Source organism: Nicotiana attenuata, unplaced genomic scaffold (genome assembly GCF_001879085.1).
Source record: "Nicotiana attenuata strain UT unplaced genomic scaffold, NIATTr2, whole genome shotgun sequence".
NCBI lineage: Eukaryota > Viridiplantae > Streptophyta > Magnoliopsida > Solanales > Solanaceae > Nicotiana > Nicotiana attenuata.
This window is the reverse complement of record NW_017670641.1, coordinates 166,147-180,474: the sequence shown is the minus strand read 5'-3', so window position 1 is coordinate 180,474 and position 14,328 is coordinate 166,147. Positions and strand designations below refer to the sequence as shown.

At 36.9% G+C, this 14,328-nt stretch overlaps 1 protein-coding gene and 1 non-coding gene across 2 annotated transcripts; both read left to right on the top strand.

Annotated features, from left to right (window-relative positions):
* The first annotated feature begins 2,588 nt into the window (after positions 1-2,588).
* LOC109241813 (U-box domain-containing protein 28-like) lies at positions 2,589-4,243 on the top strand. Its single transcript, XM_019408623.1, has one exon. The coding sequence runs from the start codon at positions 2,765-2,767 to the stop codon at positions 4,025-4,027; it is 1,263 nt and encodes a 420-aa protein (XP_019264168.1). The 5' UTR covers positions 2,589-2,764; the 3' UTR covers positions 4,028-4,243.
* A 3,980-nt stretch (positions 4,244-8,223) lies between these two features.
* TRNAE-CUC lies at positions 8,224-8,296 on the top strand. The gene has a single exon. It is a non-coding gene; the product is annotated as a tRNA-Glu (tRNA).
* The last annotated feature ends 6,032 nt before the right edge of the window (positions 8,297-14,328 follow it).

Below are 14,328 nucleotides of genomic sequence, written 5' to 3'. Positions count from 1 at the left end.
ACTTTATATGGAGCACTACTACAGAAAAGAAAAAACTCAATCTAATCAAATGGTCTAACGTTTGCCAAAAAAAGTCCAATGGGGGCCTAGGCATTCGTAATGCTAGTGCAAAAAATATTTGCCTCTTAACACGTCTAGCATGGAGACTTCTCACTAATGCAACAACCCCATGGGCAAAGGTTATTATCACCTCGTATGGCCCTAGTACAGCCAAGAATACACATTCCTTTATTTGGAAAAATATTCTAAAAGGATGGGAGATTTGCTCAAAAGGCATTACTTGGTCACCGCACTATCAAACTAACATGAATATTTGGCAAACAAATTGGATACCTAATAGAAAAAACCTTAGGAGCTCCACTGAAGGCCCTTTCTCATTGTTTTTTTTAAATTAGGGATATCTATAGCGACGACAAATGGGATTTCACAAAATTCTCTATAGATCATCCCAATGATATCAAAGAAAATATTTCTAAAGCCAGAATTCGTACGAAGGGACCAATTTGTGACATTCCTATATGGTCCATCACCACAAAGGGCATTTTTACCATAAAATCCTGCTACGATCTAATTGAACCACCGTTAACACAACAATTGGAGTTCAAATGACTTTGGGAATCAAATTGTCTTTTTAATAAGATTAAGTTCTTCATGGCAATGCCTCCACAACAGACTACCATGTAAAGCGTATTTAGCCCATATAGGTACTAACATAGATCACGTGTGCCCCATTTGTAAAAGAAACTAAGAGTCCATCAATCACATTTTTTTCAATTGTAAAATCACTAAAAAAGTTTGGGAGAGCTTGGGTTGGTCAAAATTTTATAAACCAACGGGCAATCACTAGCTTTTACAAATAAAAAATTTTGACCGCATCCTAAGATGACAATATTAATTGGAAATCATTTTCCCTTTTTGCCCTTTGGAATATTTGATCGAATAGAAATAACAATAACCAAAACAATACTGACATCCCTATCAACATCGATCATATGAAGCAAAGAGCAATAGAATTCAAGCTCTAACTGGAAGTAGTCACAGCCCTATAAAGAAAATGACGATCAATATAAAATGGCACAAACCTCCGAAAGGCTGGTACAAATTAAATATACCTGCGAGCTACAAGAATAGCAATCAAAAAAGTGTCCTGGGATGTGAATTCAAAAACACAAAAGGAAACTGGGTGGTAGATTTTTACAAAATCTACTCATACAAATGGTTCACTCTAGGCAGAAATCAAAGCTCTCCTGGAGGGACAAGAATGGAGAATGTTCCCACTGGAGATTGAAACAGATTCCACTGAGGTAATTCAGTCTACAACAAGGCAATAGACTATACGACAATATTGTTAATGAATGCAGGTTGTTAATGCATTAGGAGAAGGAAGTGATCCTCCGACACGTCTTCCGGCAAGGGAATAAAGTGGCACACCATCTAGCAAAGGAGCCTAATGCACAAACAAGGGTGAAGAAGTATTATGTACAACCTCCATCTTCTGTTGAATCTTTTGTAATGAAGGACTAAAGGGAACAATGTGTTTTTGTTAAGTAATTAGCAAATGATGTTTGTAATGTACTAGCATACCTTGGTAACCATTGTGTCCTAAGCGATATGGGGTATGACTGTAATGTCTTAAACACTATTAATATAAACATTCTTGTTTGCTCAAAAAAAAAAAGACAGTTAAGCTACCAAACGCGGTAAAGCTAAATAAAAACTATAACGTGGAAAGTAAAATAAGCATGAAATCAAAGCAGAGTTCCACGGTTCAAGTGTTTGACACTTTGACTTACTGAAATCAACCCAAGAAAATCATGCCCCTTCATTTCAACGCGTAGGCTCCACTTGAACAAACCCGAAAACTTGGACTTCGCTGTCCCGTCCCGTTTTACACGCTTACCCAAAATTCAAATATACTTCCTAATCATCTTATGTCTATCATTATATTATTAAACCTTGTTAAGCCCACTAATTAACATACATAATTGTACTTGATGTTGACCAATTCTTTGATTAATATGGAAATAATTAGTGGCACTTGATTGAGTGCTCCCTAACATATGCACCTTTTTCTTTACTTCATATAAACTCTATTCTTAAACTTCTGCGTACCTACAACAATAAGATCTCAAAAAGCATTATTAAAGATTGATCGGACTTCCTTGGACAAAATTATCAAAGTGGTCCTTAATTAAGTGGTATAATGTAATAGTTGTTGGACTATTTTGGTCCTTGATATATACTTTACTTTTCAAATATTTGGCGAAATTTAATTGTAAAAGACTAACATATTTTTATATTTAAAATAATTTAATTATAAAATTCTCATTTTACCATAAATGACATGTTTTTATGGACAAAAAAAATCTTATGGCATTTTAATATCACTAGTTTTAAATGTTCTTTTCCTCCTTTCTTAAATTTCATTTCAATCAAATTACGCTACATGAGTTAGGCACGAAGGGAGTAACATTCAGGTCACATCTGCACATTTTAATAATCTTACAAGAAAATAAATAAATCAAGAGAATTTTTATTTTTATTTTTTAAAAGATAGTGTGCAATGTACTTAAAAAAACAGCGCATTATCTTAGGTGCATATGAAAAGAAATCCACTTGTTTACTTAACAAACCCAATATAGTTGACCAAATCGACGTCACCACTTTCCACTTTGACTCTCCCTTTATAAGCCAAACACCGTCCACATAATTAGCTACTAGTATATTATTCCCACAGGGCAGAAAATAGAAAGAGTAGCAAAAAATGATGAGAAATAGGAGAGAAGAATTATACGTTACCGTTCCAAGCCTTTTCCGATGTCCGATATCCATGGACGTAATGAAGTCTCCGGTAAGTCTCTGCACCGGCGTCACATACGATCGTAGCTCCATTCAAACTTGGCTTTCCCAAGGCCACAATACCTGTCCCGCCACCATGCAAATCCTTCCCTCCACCGATTTCACACCTAACCTCACTCTCCGGCGACTCATCAACGTCTGGCTTCAGCATCAGCCAGCTAACTCACCCTCCGCCGCCACCACACCGTCTTCCTCTTCCGCCGTCTCAAAGTCAGAAGTTCTCGAAATTGTCAAAAATCTCAACGGCGAGAATCGGTTGAGTTCGTTGGTGAAGATTACGGAGTTCGTGAAGTATTCCGATGAAAATCGGAGATTTTTTATGAACTCGAGTGGTGCGATTGCGAATGTTGTTGGCGTTTTGGTGGATTCTGATGTGGTTGAGATTTGTGAATCTGTTTTTGCGGTTTTGGATTTGGTTGTATTAGAGAATGGAGTTAAAGAGAAGTTGAATAAGGAGGTTTTGCGGAGCGATCGAGATTTTCTTTCGAAGATTCTACTGATCCTTCGAAAAGGAAAGCTGAGCTCTCGCATTCAAATCGCTCGAATTCTGGAATTCATCGCATTAGACGCCGATTCGCAGCGAAAAATCGTCGAGGATCAAGGTTTACTCTACGAATTACACGTGTTCACCCGCACAGAGACCAACCGGTTCGCGGTCGAGGCCGGTTTATCAGCTCTAATCGCGATCTCAACCACCAGACCAGCAAGAAAAGAGCTAGTCCGTTTCGGAATCGTGCAGACCCTCGGAAAAATCCTTAGCGGTTCGGATTCCGCTAGAGCGGTGGTGGAGAAGTCGCTGAAGCTGTTGGAAACGGTGGCGACATGTACGGAAGGGAGGGCGGCGATAGGGAAGGGCGAGGAGTGCTTGACGGCAATAGTTACGAGGCTCATGAAGAGCTCGAGGGCGGCAACGGAACACGGCGTGACGGTGCTGTGGAGCGTATGCTGCTTGGCGCGTGATACGGCGGCGCGTGAGGTTGTAGGGAAGGTCAATGGGCTTACCAAGGTGTTGCTGGTGATGCAGAGTGATTGCTCCACCGGTGCACGGCAGATGTGTGGGGAATTGGTCAAAGCATTGCGAATGGTGAATAATAATAATAGTAAGAATTATTCAAAGTCGTGTTTGGCGAGTTATGATACCAAGACTACTCACATCATGCCCTACTGAAAATATGTTAAATTAAATGCCACTCCTAATTGCATTGACTGACCAAACCAAAAGAATCAAACACTAGCTTTCTTAATTAGTACTATTTGTTTTAAGAAATTGGATTAGGTAGATTCATGTTGTAAATTCAAAAGAATTTTGCTAATGATACAATGACATTAAATTGTTCAATACATCAAAAGCTCATGACTATTATTGTTACTGTAACTGGTTTTATTATTGTTGTCGGCTTTTATATTGGTGGTGGTATTAGGTGTTTTATTTATTTACGGATGATTTGATGTGTTTATTATCCATAGACGTAAAAATTGATGAAAATTATTTAAAAAAAACTTATAGTAGTCAACGTCGTTTAATAGAACCAATACTCTGTAGAGTGCTAAAAAATTCGTCTCAACTGCTACATGTTGGACTATCCATAAAATCATCAAATTTCAAATAAAAATTTATAAAACAAGAAATACTGTAGGATCATCTCCAGTATGTAAATAGGTCCCATCTCTACGAAACTTTATTGTGTTTTTGGCTGAGAAATATGGCAGTTCCAGCAAGCATATCCATTTCCATTGTAAGGTTTCACTGATCATGACAGGTTTATCGGTTGACAATGCAATAGTAGTAAAATAGATGAGAAAGGTCGTTGAGTTGAAAATTCGCAGTCGTACAAGAGATAAGAATATGCAAAATAGGAAAAAGAATGAATAAATTTCATGGGTGGTCATTCAATTTTGTGTTTGTTACCCAAAAGTTTTTTTTCTTTTTTGTTATATAAAAGTCATTCAACTTTGTGTTCGTTAGCCAAAAGTCATTAGTCTTTCTTTTGTTATGTAAAAGTCATTCAATTTTGTGTTCATTGCCCAAAAGTTTTATCTTTCTTTTGTTACACAAAAATCATTCACAATAATCACTTTACAAACCTTTCGCCTGAAAAGTCTATTATGCCCTTGACATTATAAATCCTCCCATTTATCTAATATATTCGTAATTTAATTTTTCTTAATATTGATTTTCAAGATATATAAGTAGCTTTGTCAGTAATATTACCATGAACAAATCTCAAGTCCACGTTCTTTATCATGCTTAATGACATATATGTTTAATGAAAATTAAAAAATTAAATCTCGTTGATTTATCAGCTAAACCATACCCATTAATTTAGTAAATAAAATACTCACATTTAGCAAAACGACACATATGATTAATACTTTTAAATAAATAATATTAACAGATAAATCTTTAAAAAACTTAATATTAAACACAAATAATTTTGAAACTTTTTAAAAAATTTATTGACTATAAAAAACTATCATTTGTTAAGCAAATATGTTTTTATTATTTTAAATAAATATTAAAAAATAAATCTATTTTTTTATAATATTTATATTTAAAATATGTTCATGTTTGAATATGATTAAAAAAATTGAGTTCCATAGAAAAATTAAATGTATGAAAATATTATAAAAATAATAAATAAAATAATTTAAAATTATTTTAATTATAAGTAAAATATCTAGGTAAAATTATATTATAGCATATAATATAGAAGATATTACATAAATGAGAGGATTAATGTCAAAGACATAATACACTTTTCAAGTAAAAGTATTATAAAATCTGACCATGGTGACTTTTGTGATAAATTGAACAGAGTAACATAATTTTTGTATAACAAAAGAAAGAAAAAGTGACTTTTGCGTAATGAACACAAATTTGAATGACCACCCATAAAATTTACACGAAAAAAATAGGTGTGGGCGAGAATTTCCTCTGACCTAACAATGAAATTAATTTGATCGCAAATTCAAATTAATAGAGTTAATTCACAAATTCATACACAAACTAGAAGAATTATAGTAACAACAAATATTATCAACAACAACATACCCAGTAAAATTCCACTAGTGGGGTCTGGGGAGAGTAGAGTGTACGCAGACCTTACCCCTACCCTGAAAAGGGCAGAGAGGCTGTTTCCAGGAGACTCTCGGCTCAACAGGAGAGGCAATAATATCAAAAGGAAATAAGAGAAAAGATATGTAACAACAAAAGATACCAGAAAGAAAATAACCACAAAAAATAAGTGAAGGACAATAACACAAAACTATGCAAAACACAATGTGAATACAATAAAGACCGCTAACAAACCTAAACGAAACTCTATCAGACTACCCAGTACAAAGAGGGAAGAACTCTCGACTACCCCCTAGCCTACCACCTTAATGCTCGACCTCCACATGTTCCTATCAAGAACCATGTCCTCGGAAATCTGAAGTCGTGCCATGTCCTGCCTGATCACCTCGGCCCAATATTTCTTAGGCCATCCTCTGCCTCTTCTCGTACCTGCCAAAGTCACTCGCTCACAACTCCTAACCGTTGCATCTAGGCTTCTCCTCCGTACGTGTCCGAACCCTCTAATCCGCGCTTCCCGCATCTTGTCGTCCATGGGAGCCACGCCCATGCTCTCCCGAATATCTTCATTCCGAATCTTATCCAGCCAAGTGTGCCCACACATCCATCTCAACATCCTCATTTCTGCTACTTTCATCTTTTGGATATGTGAATGCCTGACTGGCCAACACTCAGCTCCATACAACATGGTCGGTCTAACCAACGCTTTATAGAACTTACCTTTGAGTTTCGGTGGCCATTCTTGTCACACAGGACTCCAGACGCTAACCTCTATTTCATCCACCCCACCCCAATACGGTGCGTAACAGCCCCGTCGATCTCCCCATCTCCCTGGATAATTGACCCTAAGTACTTAAAACTTTCTCTCTTGAGGATGACCTGTGAGTCAAGCCTGACTTCCACATCCGCTTCCCCCGTCACGTCGCTAAACTTACATTCCACATATTCTATCTTAGTCCTACTCAACTTGAAACCTTTAGACTCTAGAGCCTACCTCCATACCTCCAGCCACCCATTAACGCCGCCTCGCGTCTCATCAATCAAAACTATATCATCAGCGAACAACATACACCATGGCACCTCTCCTTAGATATGGTGTGTCAGTGCGTCCATCGCCAGAGCAAATAAGAACGGGTTGAGCGCAGATCCTTGGTGTAATCCCATAACCACCAGGAAAGGCTCAAAGTCACCTCCCACGGTCCTAACCCGAGTCCTAGCTCCATCATACATATCCTTTATCGCCCTAATGTAAGCCACTGGCACACCTTTCACCTCCAGACACCTCCAAAGGACATCCCTAGGGACCTTGTCATATGCCTTCTCTAGGTCAATAAACACCATATGCAAATCCTTCTTCCTATCCCTGTATAGTTCCACTAACCTCCTGATAAGGTGGATAGGTTCAGTAGTAGAACGGCCCGACATGAATCCGAACTGGTTTTCTGATATAGACACCGCTCTCCTTATCATCCCTTCCACCACCCTCTCCCGGACTTTCATGGTATGACTTAGTAACTTGATACCCCTATAGTTGTTACAATTCTGGATATCCCCTTTGTTCTTGTACACCGGAACCATTGTACTCCACCGCCACTCATTAGGCATCCTCTTTGTTCTAAAGACAATATTAAACAATCCAGTCAGCCACTCCAAGCCTGCCCTACCCGCATATCTCCAAAACTATACTGGAATCAACAATAAATATTATGTGATCAATATTACTCAGGTAAGTACAAAATTGTCAAAAAACTTAGAGATGCTCTTCAAATTTATTCATTTGACAAAAAGTAGATACTCACTTCTCTATTTCTTTTTTATTTTTTTATTTAGGGGTTGGAGGCAGGGGCGAAGCTATATTGGTTGACCACCATTCACCGAAAAATTATACTACATATAAGGTAATATATATATTACTTGTTATTGATTAAAAATAGACTTCGAACACCCTTGCCTTACATAGCCCACTTTGAATACCTTTATTGAATTTTCTGGCTTCGCCACTGACTTGGAAGGACGAGAATGGTAAAGAATGAAATAAGTGAATGAGAATAGAAGAATTTAGTAAGAATCGAATCTGTGCATTTTAAGATGCAAGATAACAAGTCTGCCACAAAAATGCCATTTGCTTCAAAATTTCGATATCCTTTGTTTTCCTTATCAAAACTTTTATATTCTCTCTAGATGACATAATAACAAAGCTGGAAGGAAGTATGCCTTGGTTGGTGAAAATGATGGTCCTTTTTATGCATAGTCTGGAAATATAAAAACAACGACTAAAAGGCCGTCAACAATCCGTTGTAGTCTAGTCAGTTAGGATACTCAGCTCTCACTCGAGAGATCCGGGTTCAATTCCCGGCAACGGAAATATTGTTGTCCCATTCACTCAGTCTCAGGTTTAGTTCTGATCAATCGGATTTAAAATAATTTTCTGTTTTTGTTTTGTCTCTTACCTAATTTAATGTCCGTTTATGATCGAAATTTGTTTAACAAATATTAAGAATTATAGTAATATTTACATATTTCTCTAATAAAGGGATTTATATTAAAATAATTTTTTTTGGTAATTAATTAAATTTTCATTACCAATGGAGAATATTTACACTATAACTGATACCCCGATTATTTTTTTTGGTTTCCCGCCCGGCGTTCGGTACCCGCATTGGAGCCCGACTATATCAGGATTCGCGCCGCGTAGGGCCCCGTTCCGGGGGGGGGGGGGGGGGGCGGAAGTGCTCCCTACCAAGAATTTTTCCATACCCCTTGAACTTGAGACCTGTGGTTAAGGGAAGAGCAGTCCCATCCACTGCACCATATACTTTGATTGTTGATACCCTGAAGTTGGACATAGAACCCCAGCTTCAATATTATTTCCTTCTACTTAAAAACTCGACAACTACAAAATAACTAAACACAAATCCTGCTACGGGTAAAAATTCAGATTTTGCATCTCTCCTCTTAGATTGTTGTATACCTGTCTGGTAGAACAGCATTCTGCATTAAGCACTTCTCTTCCCTCAAGCCAGCTTTTGTTAGATACTTTGCCGCCTTAAGTATTTTCTGAATTAGCCATGACGCCTGCTTGCTTTGTACACTCCGGGATTTCTTTTCCTGTATCTAATACATGTGCACCTACAAAATCCACAGTTTGATTAATTTAATTTTTAAATAGATGCTTTATACAAATAAGTATCATAATCCAAATAAAAATATACTCTTCTATCCCAATAGTCTAAGTAAAATTCTATAAATTTATTAGATACAAATTATGGGAGCATCTTTCTTTTTTTAGACGAATCTAGATGTTTGACTATTCTATTTTAAACAATTTCGACAACTTTCAAAGCTTCCCGTTTATGAAACCGTTCAAATCTGTTATTTTTATCTTGCTAAAATTTTAGTCATTACTTCAATATGTTATTCCACAATCACTGATATAATATGTATGTCAAATTAATAAAATTCTATGACTAATCAAACATCATCATGTAGCGGAGTAAAAATTGCAGTGGGGTAGCCATTTTTTAAAGTGGTATTTACTTTTTATCCAGCATTTTTAATGCTGACCAAAAATAGCCACTAGTCTATTAAAATTAATATGAAAAGACGGTGTTACCCTTTCTTCTATCTCTTGACCCCGCCTTGGCGCAGCACACTTTCTTCGCTTCAGTGTCAAAAGTGCTTGCTCTTTGTTCCTTTTGTCCTCCTCGAGATCGACCAGATGAGCTCATCTCACTAGCCAACCCAGTTCCCTCTCTCTCTTTCTTGGGGATTAGGTGACAGACTATACAATTCAACATTGACCAAATGAGAGATACTGCACTCTTAATAATTCTCAATCTGGTTTCGAGCTTGTGTTTTGTTAATATATCTATAGCCCCAACTGAAAGCATATAGTAGTACATATTAATATAGCATCCAATAGGTTTTAACAAAGAAAAACACTTGTCCTTAAGATATAAAGCAAGAACATAAGCTATTAACAAAGAAAAAGACAGGGAAAGGGAAAGAAAAAGACAGGAAAATTAAGGATATTTGGTCCTGAACTTAAAATTACAAGTTCAAAAGTTGAGGACACTTGGTTCTGAACTTAGGCTAACAAGCTCAAAAGTTAAGGACAATAGGTCCTGAACTTACAGTTACAGGTTCAAAAGTTAAGGACAATAGGTCCTGAAGTCCTGAACTTAGATTAACAAGCTCAAAAGTTAAGGACATAGGTCCTGAACTTAGGCTAAGAAACCCAAAAGTTAAGGACAATAAGTCCTGAATTTAGACTTGGTCCTGAACTTACAGTTACAAGTTCAAAAGTTAAGGACACCCGGTCCTAAACTTAGACTAACAAGCTCAAAAGTTAAGGACAATAGCCTGAACTTAGACTTACAAGTTCAAAAGTTAAGGACATGTAGTCCTTAACTTAGAGTTACAAGCACAGAACTTAAGGACAGGTGGTCCTGAACTTCGAGTTCCAAGTTCAAAAGTTAAGGACATGTAGTCCTGAAGTCCTGAACTTAGAGTTGCAAGTTCAAAAGTTAAGGACATGTAGTCCTGAACTTAGAGTTGCAAGTTCAAAAGTTAAGAACACTTAGTCCTGAACTTTTATGAGCAGAAGGGTGTTTTCGTCCGGGCAGGTAAAGTTTATTAAAGCAATGGCTAAAGACTAAAGACATGTTAAACAGTGGCTTAAAAGTAAATACATGTGTTATTAGTGGCTAACTGTGCACTTCCCCCTGTAGCGGAGGGAATGCAATCTCAAAATTAATTTGTAGTTGGGCTGAAACTAGCTACATCAAGCCCATCTGAGGAAACTGAGGAAAACTTACACAAATGTCCCAAATAAGTCTCAACTTACCAACCTCTAGCCATTAGTAATAGACTTACCAAAACTAGCCAAGCACATATAAAAATTGAAATCCCAAATAAATAAGGTTCTTTCTCTCAAAGAATCACATGCAAAAATCTTCTTCTATATTTTTAAGCATGATTAGCAACATTAGATGCAAGACAGAAAGGAAAATTCATGGATGAGGTAGCAAATAAGGTGATCAATTACAAAAAAAATATAATATTCCAAAAATCTAAGCAAAAAAGGAATTTTTTCAATGAGTATAGTTGGAATTTATTGAAAACATATAGATAAGTCAATATACAAAATTTGAGGAAGATTGGAGGTGATTTGGGCTGGTTTTGTATCAAAATTTGTAATTAAATCGAGTTCAAAAAATTCTTCTACTACACATGTATCATGCATGTATCTTACATACAGGTATACATGTGATACACAATTGATACAAGTATGATATATATGTGATACACAAATGATACACAGCGTAATACACATTTTTTTTTCATGTTCAGTTTTTACTTCGAATTTTCAATTCAAACCACCTCAAAACTTCACTAAATCATCCCAAAACTGAGATTCAAGATCCTTAAGATATACCAATCTATTCTAATAACACTCACTCAAAAGAAAGCAATAATTTGATCTTTTTTGGCTACAAATAGCTAATTGGCTAATATTTATAATATTTGGCTAATATTAGTAATATTTTATAAATTGATCAATTTTTGTAATAAGCTATTTATAAATGGACAAAGCTGATAGTTTTCCGAAAAAAGTGCCATGGTTCACGTGTCATTCTTCGTAATGATTGGCCTTTTCTTCAGCTTTACAATTTAGACGATTTGTGTAAGTAATCAATATGCTTCAGTCTCACATATAGTAAAAACAAGAATAAATTACTCTCTCTTAGCTCGGGCAATATCCCAATCGGACCTTTTCGTATATATACGATATTTTAAACTTATTTACCCGGCTTATCTAAATTGTCTTATCTACAAAAAGTAAAACTAATTATCTTTTTTTACAAAATATATATGAATCGGTCAAAATCTACAATATATTTACAATTTATCTACAACTTAAATACAAATTTTTTGTACAAAATTCGAGCAAAAATTATAATTTACATATAATTTATATACAATTATGTTAGTTGTATATATTTGTACGCAGTTTCTACACTCGACCTACAAAATATATACAACCTATTTATGTCTTCTTCTTCGAGTTTCAATATGAAATTCCGAACCAAAACCACCTCGAATCTTCACAAAAATTGAGACATAAACTCCAAAGGATATTCCCATTCATTTGCAACAACACCCATGTTTACCCAAAAAAAAAAATGGATAACAATTGAATTTATATTGTGGTTTTAAGGATACGTGATTTTACTTGGCACTGAGCAAAAACGTAAATTGATATTGAGATTGACAGTAAATAAGAATTAAAGCAAACCAAATGAATCAAGCAGCCTTGGCCCTCGAATTTTGATCACCCTTGAACCAAGTGAAGATTCAATTGATACAAGAACAAAGCAACAGAATGCTGAAAGCTTAAGAGAAAAGCAGTGTATTGCTTTATGTAACGTGAATATGATGTCCTTTACAAATGATCATACCCCCTTTATATAGTAGGGGAGTCCTGCTCTTGGTACAATAAAATACAGTAAGAAATTCAATGATTGGCTAATTAATCGGCCTCTTCTTGATACGTGCCGGGATTTGTGCCGTGATCTTCACCCGATTGCAGATATTTCGTCTTTCCGTTATTTGACCCAGTAAGCTTCCCTCGAACTCCAACTTATTCGGTCTCGATCTTGGTCGATCTCAATCTTGGTCGGTCTCGATCTCGATCTTAATCGGTCTCAGGGTCTCGAGCTTGACAACCTAAGTCTGAACCATAGTTTGATATAAATCGAAGCTGCTCCTTGACTTATCATGCTCCAACCTCGATCAGTCGCACAAAAAGGGCAAAGCCTATTTTGACCGTATATAGATAATCCCCTCGTTTTTGGAGAGTAATAACAAGAAATAATTTGAGCCCTCGATCTTCACCTCGATACCTCGTGATGTAAGCAACATGATGTAAGCAACATATATAAATGAAACGTCTCGTCGGTACAGTTTCCTAGGAATTTAATGCGTGCCAGTCGACGGTCGGCCACTATCAGATTTGAACCGTCATTTTAAACCTATAAATGTATCTTTCTTCTTTTTTCCGATCTTTACTTTCAAATCTTCTTTGCCCTAATCTTCAAAATTCCTTTGCCTTCCTCAAAGCTTTCTGTTTTCAGATCTCTGGGGTTTCTTCGCCTGTTTCATCACAAAATACCAAGTGTTTCTTTTTAGTTTCCATTCTTTTTCATTCGTAAAAGTAAAATGGCTAAGACTTTAAAAACTTTTCCGCAAAAGAAAACTGCTTCTTCATTAAGGCCCACCGGCGACGGAGCCATGATGGAACCTCCCCTAGAAGATTTCGTCCCGACAAAGTGTCCCACTGCTGCCAATTTTAAGGTAGAGAATACACCCTCGGTACCGGGTCGATGCGAACCGATGTCAAGGTACATATGCATAATTACCGATAATCTCCTCGACCAAGTTAAAAAGGACTACAACGGGGTTGACAAGCATGTGGTGGTGCCCTCGCCAAACGAATCAATCACTACCCATGTGGAAGGGTTTTTAAGTGTTTACACTTATCCTTTCATATTGTGTCCTTTAGACCCCATCATCGTTGCCTTCTGCAAGAGGTACGATGTGACCCGTGGCCAGATCCATCCATCATTCTGGAGGACCGTGATCCTCCTCCAATTTTTTAAACAAGATCGAGGGACATCCTTTTACCCTCGAGCAGCTTATGTGTCTCTACAGTCCCAGGCTTTATCAAGGATGATTGATCAATCTTTACTGCCGAGCCACCAATCCCCCGTTCTTGAGCATAGATGAAGACCGAGGTTGGTTGGGCCGATTTGTCTGAATAAAGACTTCAGACCTAATCCATGCCGAAGACATGCCATTTCCTGAAAAATGGAACATGAATCGTAAGTATTTCTTTTCCTTGAATATCTAACTTCGCCGTTTTACTTCTCATCTTCTTTCCTCATCTATGTTTTTTGTGTTGCAGTTGTGGCCCATGTGCTGGAAGTAATACCCGATCTCAAGCAATGGGTCGAGGGCTTAGTGTAGCAGAAGTCTTACTCTGAGCGTGCTTGGACGGAGTTATCAAAGAATCAATGGGAGGCCCGTAACCACGATAATTTTCTTTCTTAGAACAGTCATCATTCAGGTCTATTATCGGGATTACTCGTCTTTTTTGATTTGTAGGTCTTTGGGAATGATGTAGGAATAAGGCTCCCGTCTGGTGATGAAGAAATCCTTTCCCTACCATCTGTATCGAAGCTGGTGAAGGAGAAGAAGGGGAAAAGGGCTTAGACTTCCACGAACTCTGAGGGGAAAAAACCCCAAAAGAAAACAGCCCGTAAACCCAAGGGGAACTCCATCCCTCTAACTTTGGAGTCAGTCCAACGGCTAAGGGATGAGGCCAACGAAGAAGA

Excerpts from the sequence above, each read along its gene's own strand:
- LOC109241813 (XM_019408623.1), top strand. The coding sequence starts at position 2,765 with ATGATGAGAAATAGGAGAGAAGAATTATACGTTACCGTTCCAAGCCTT.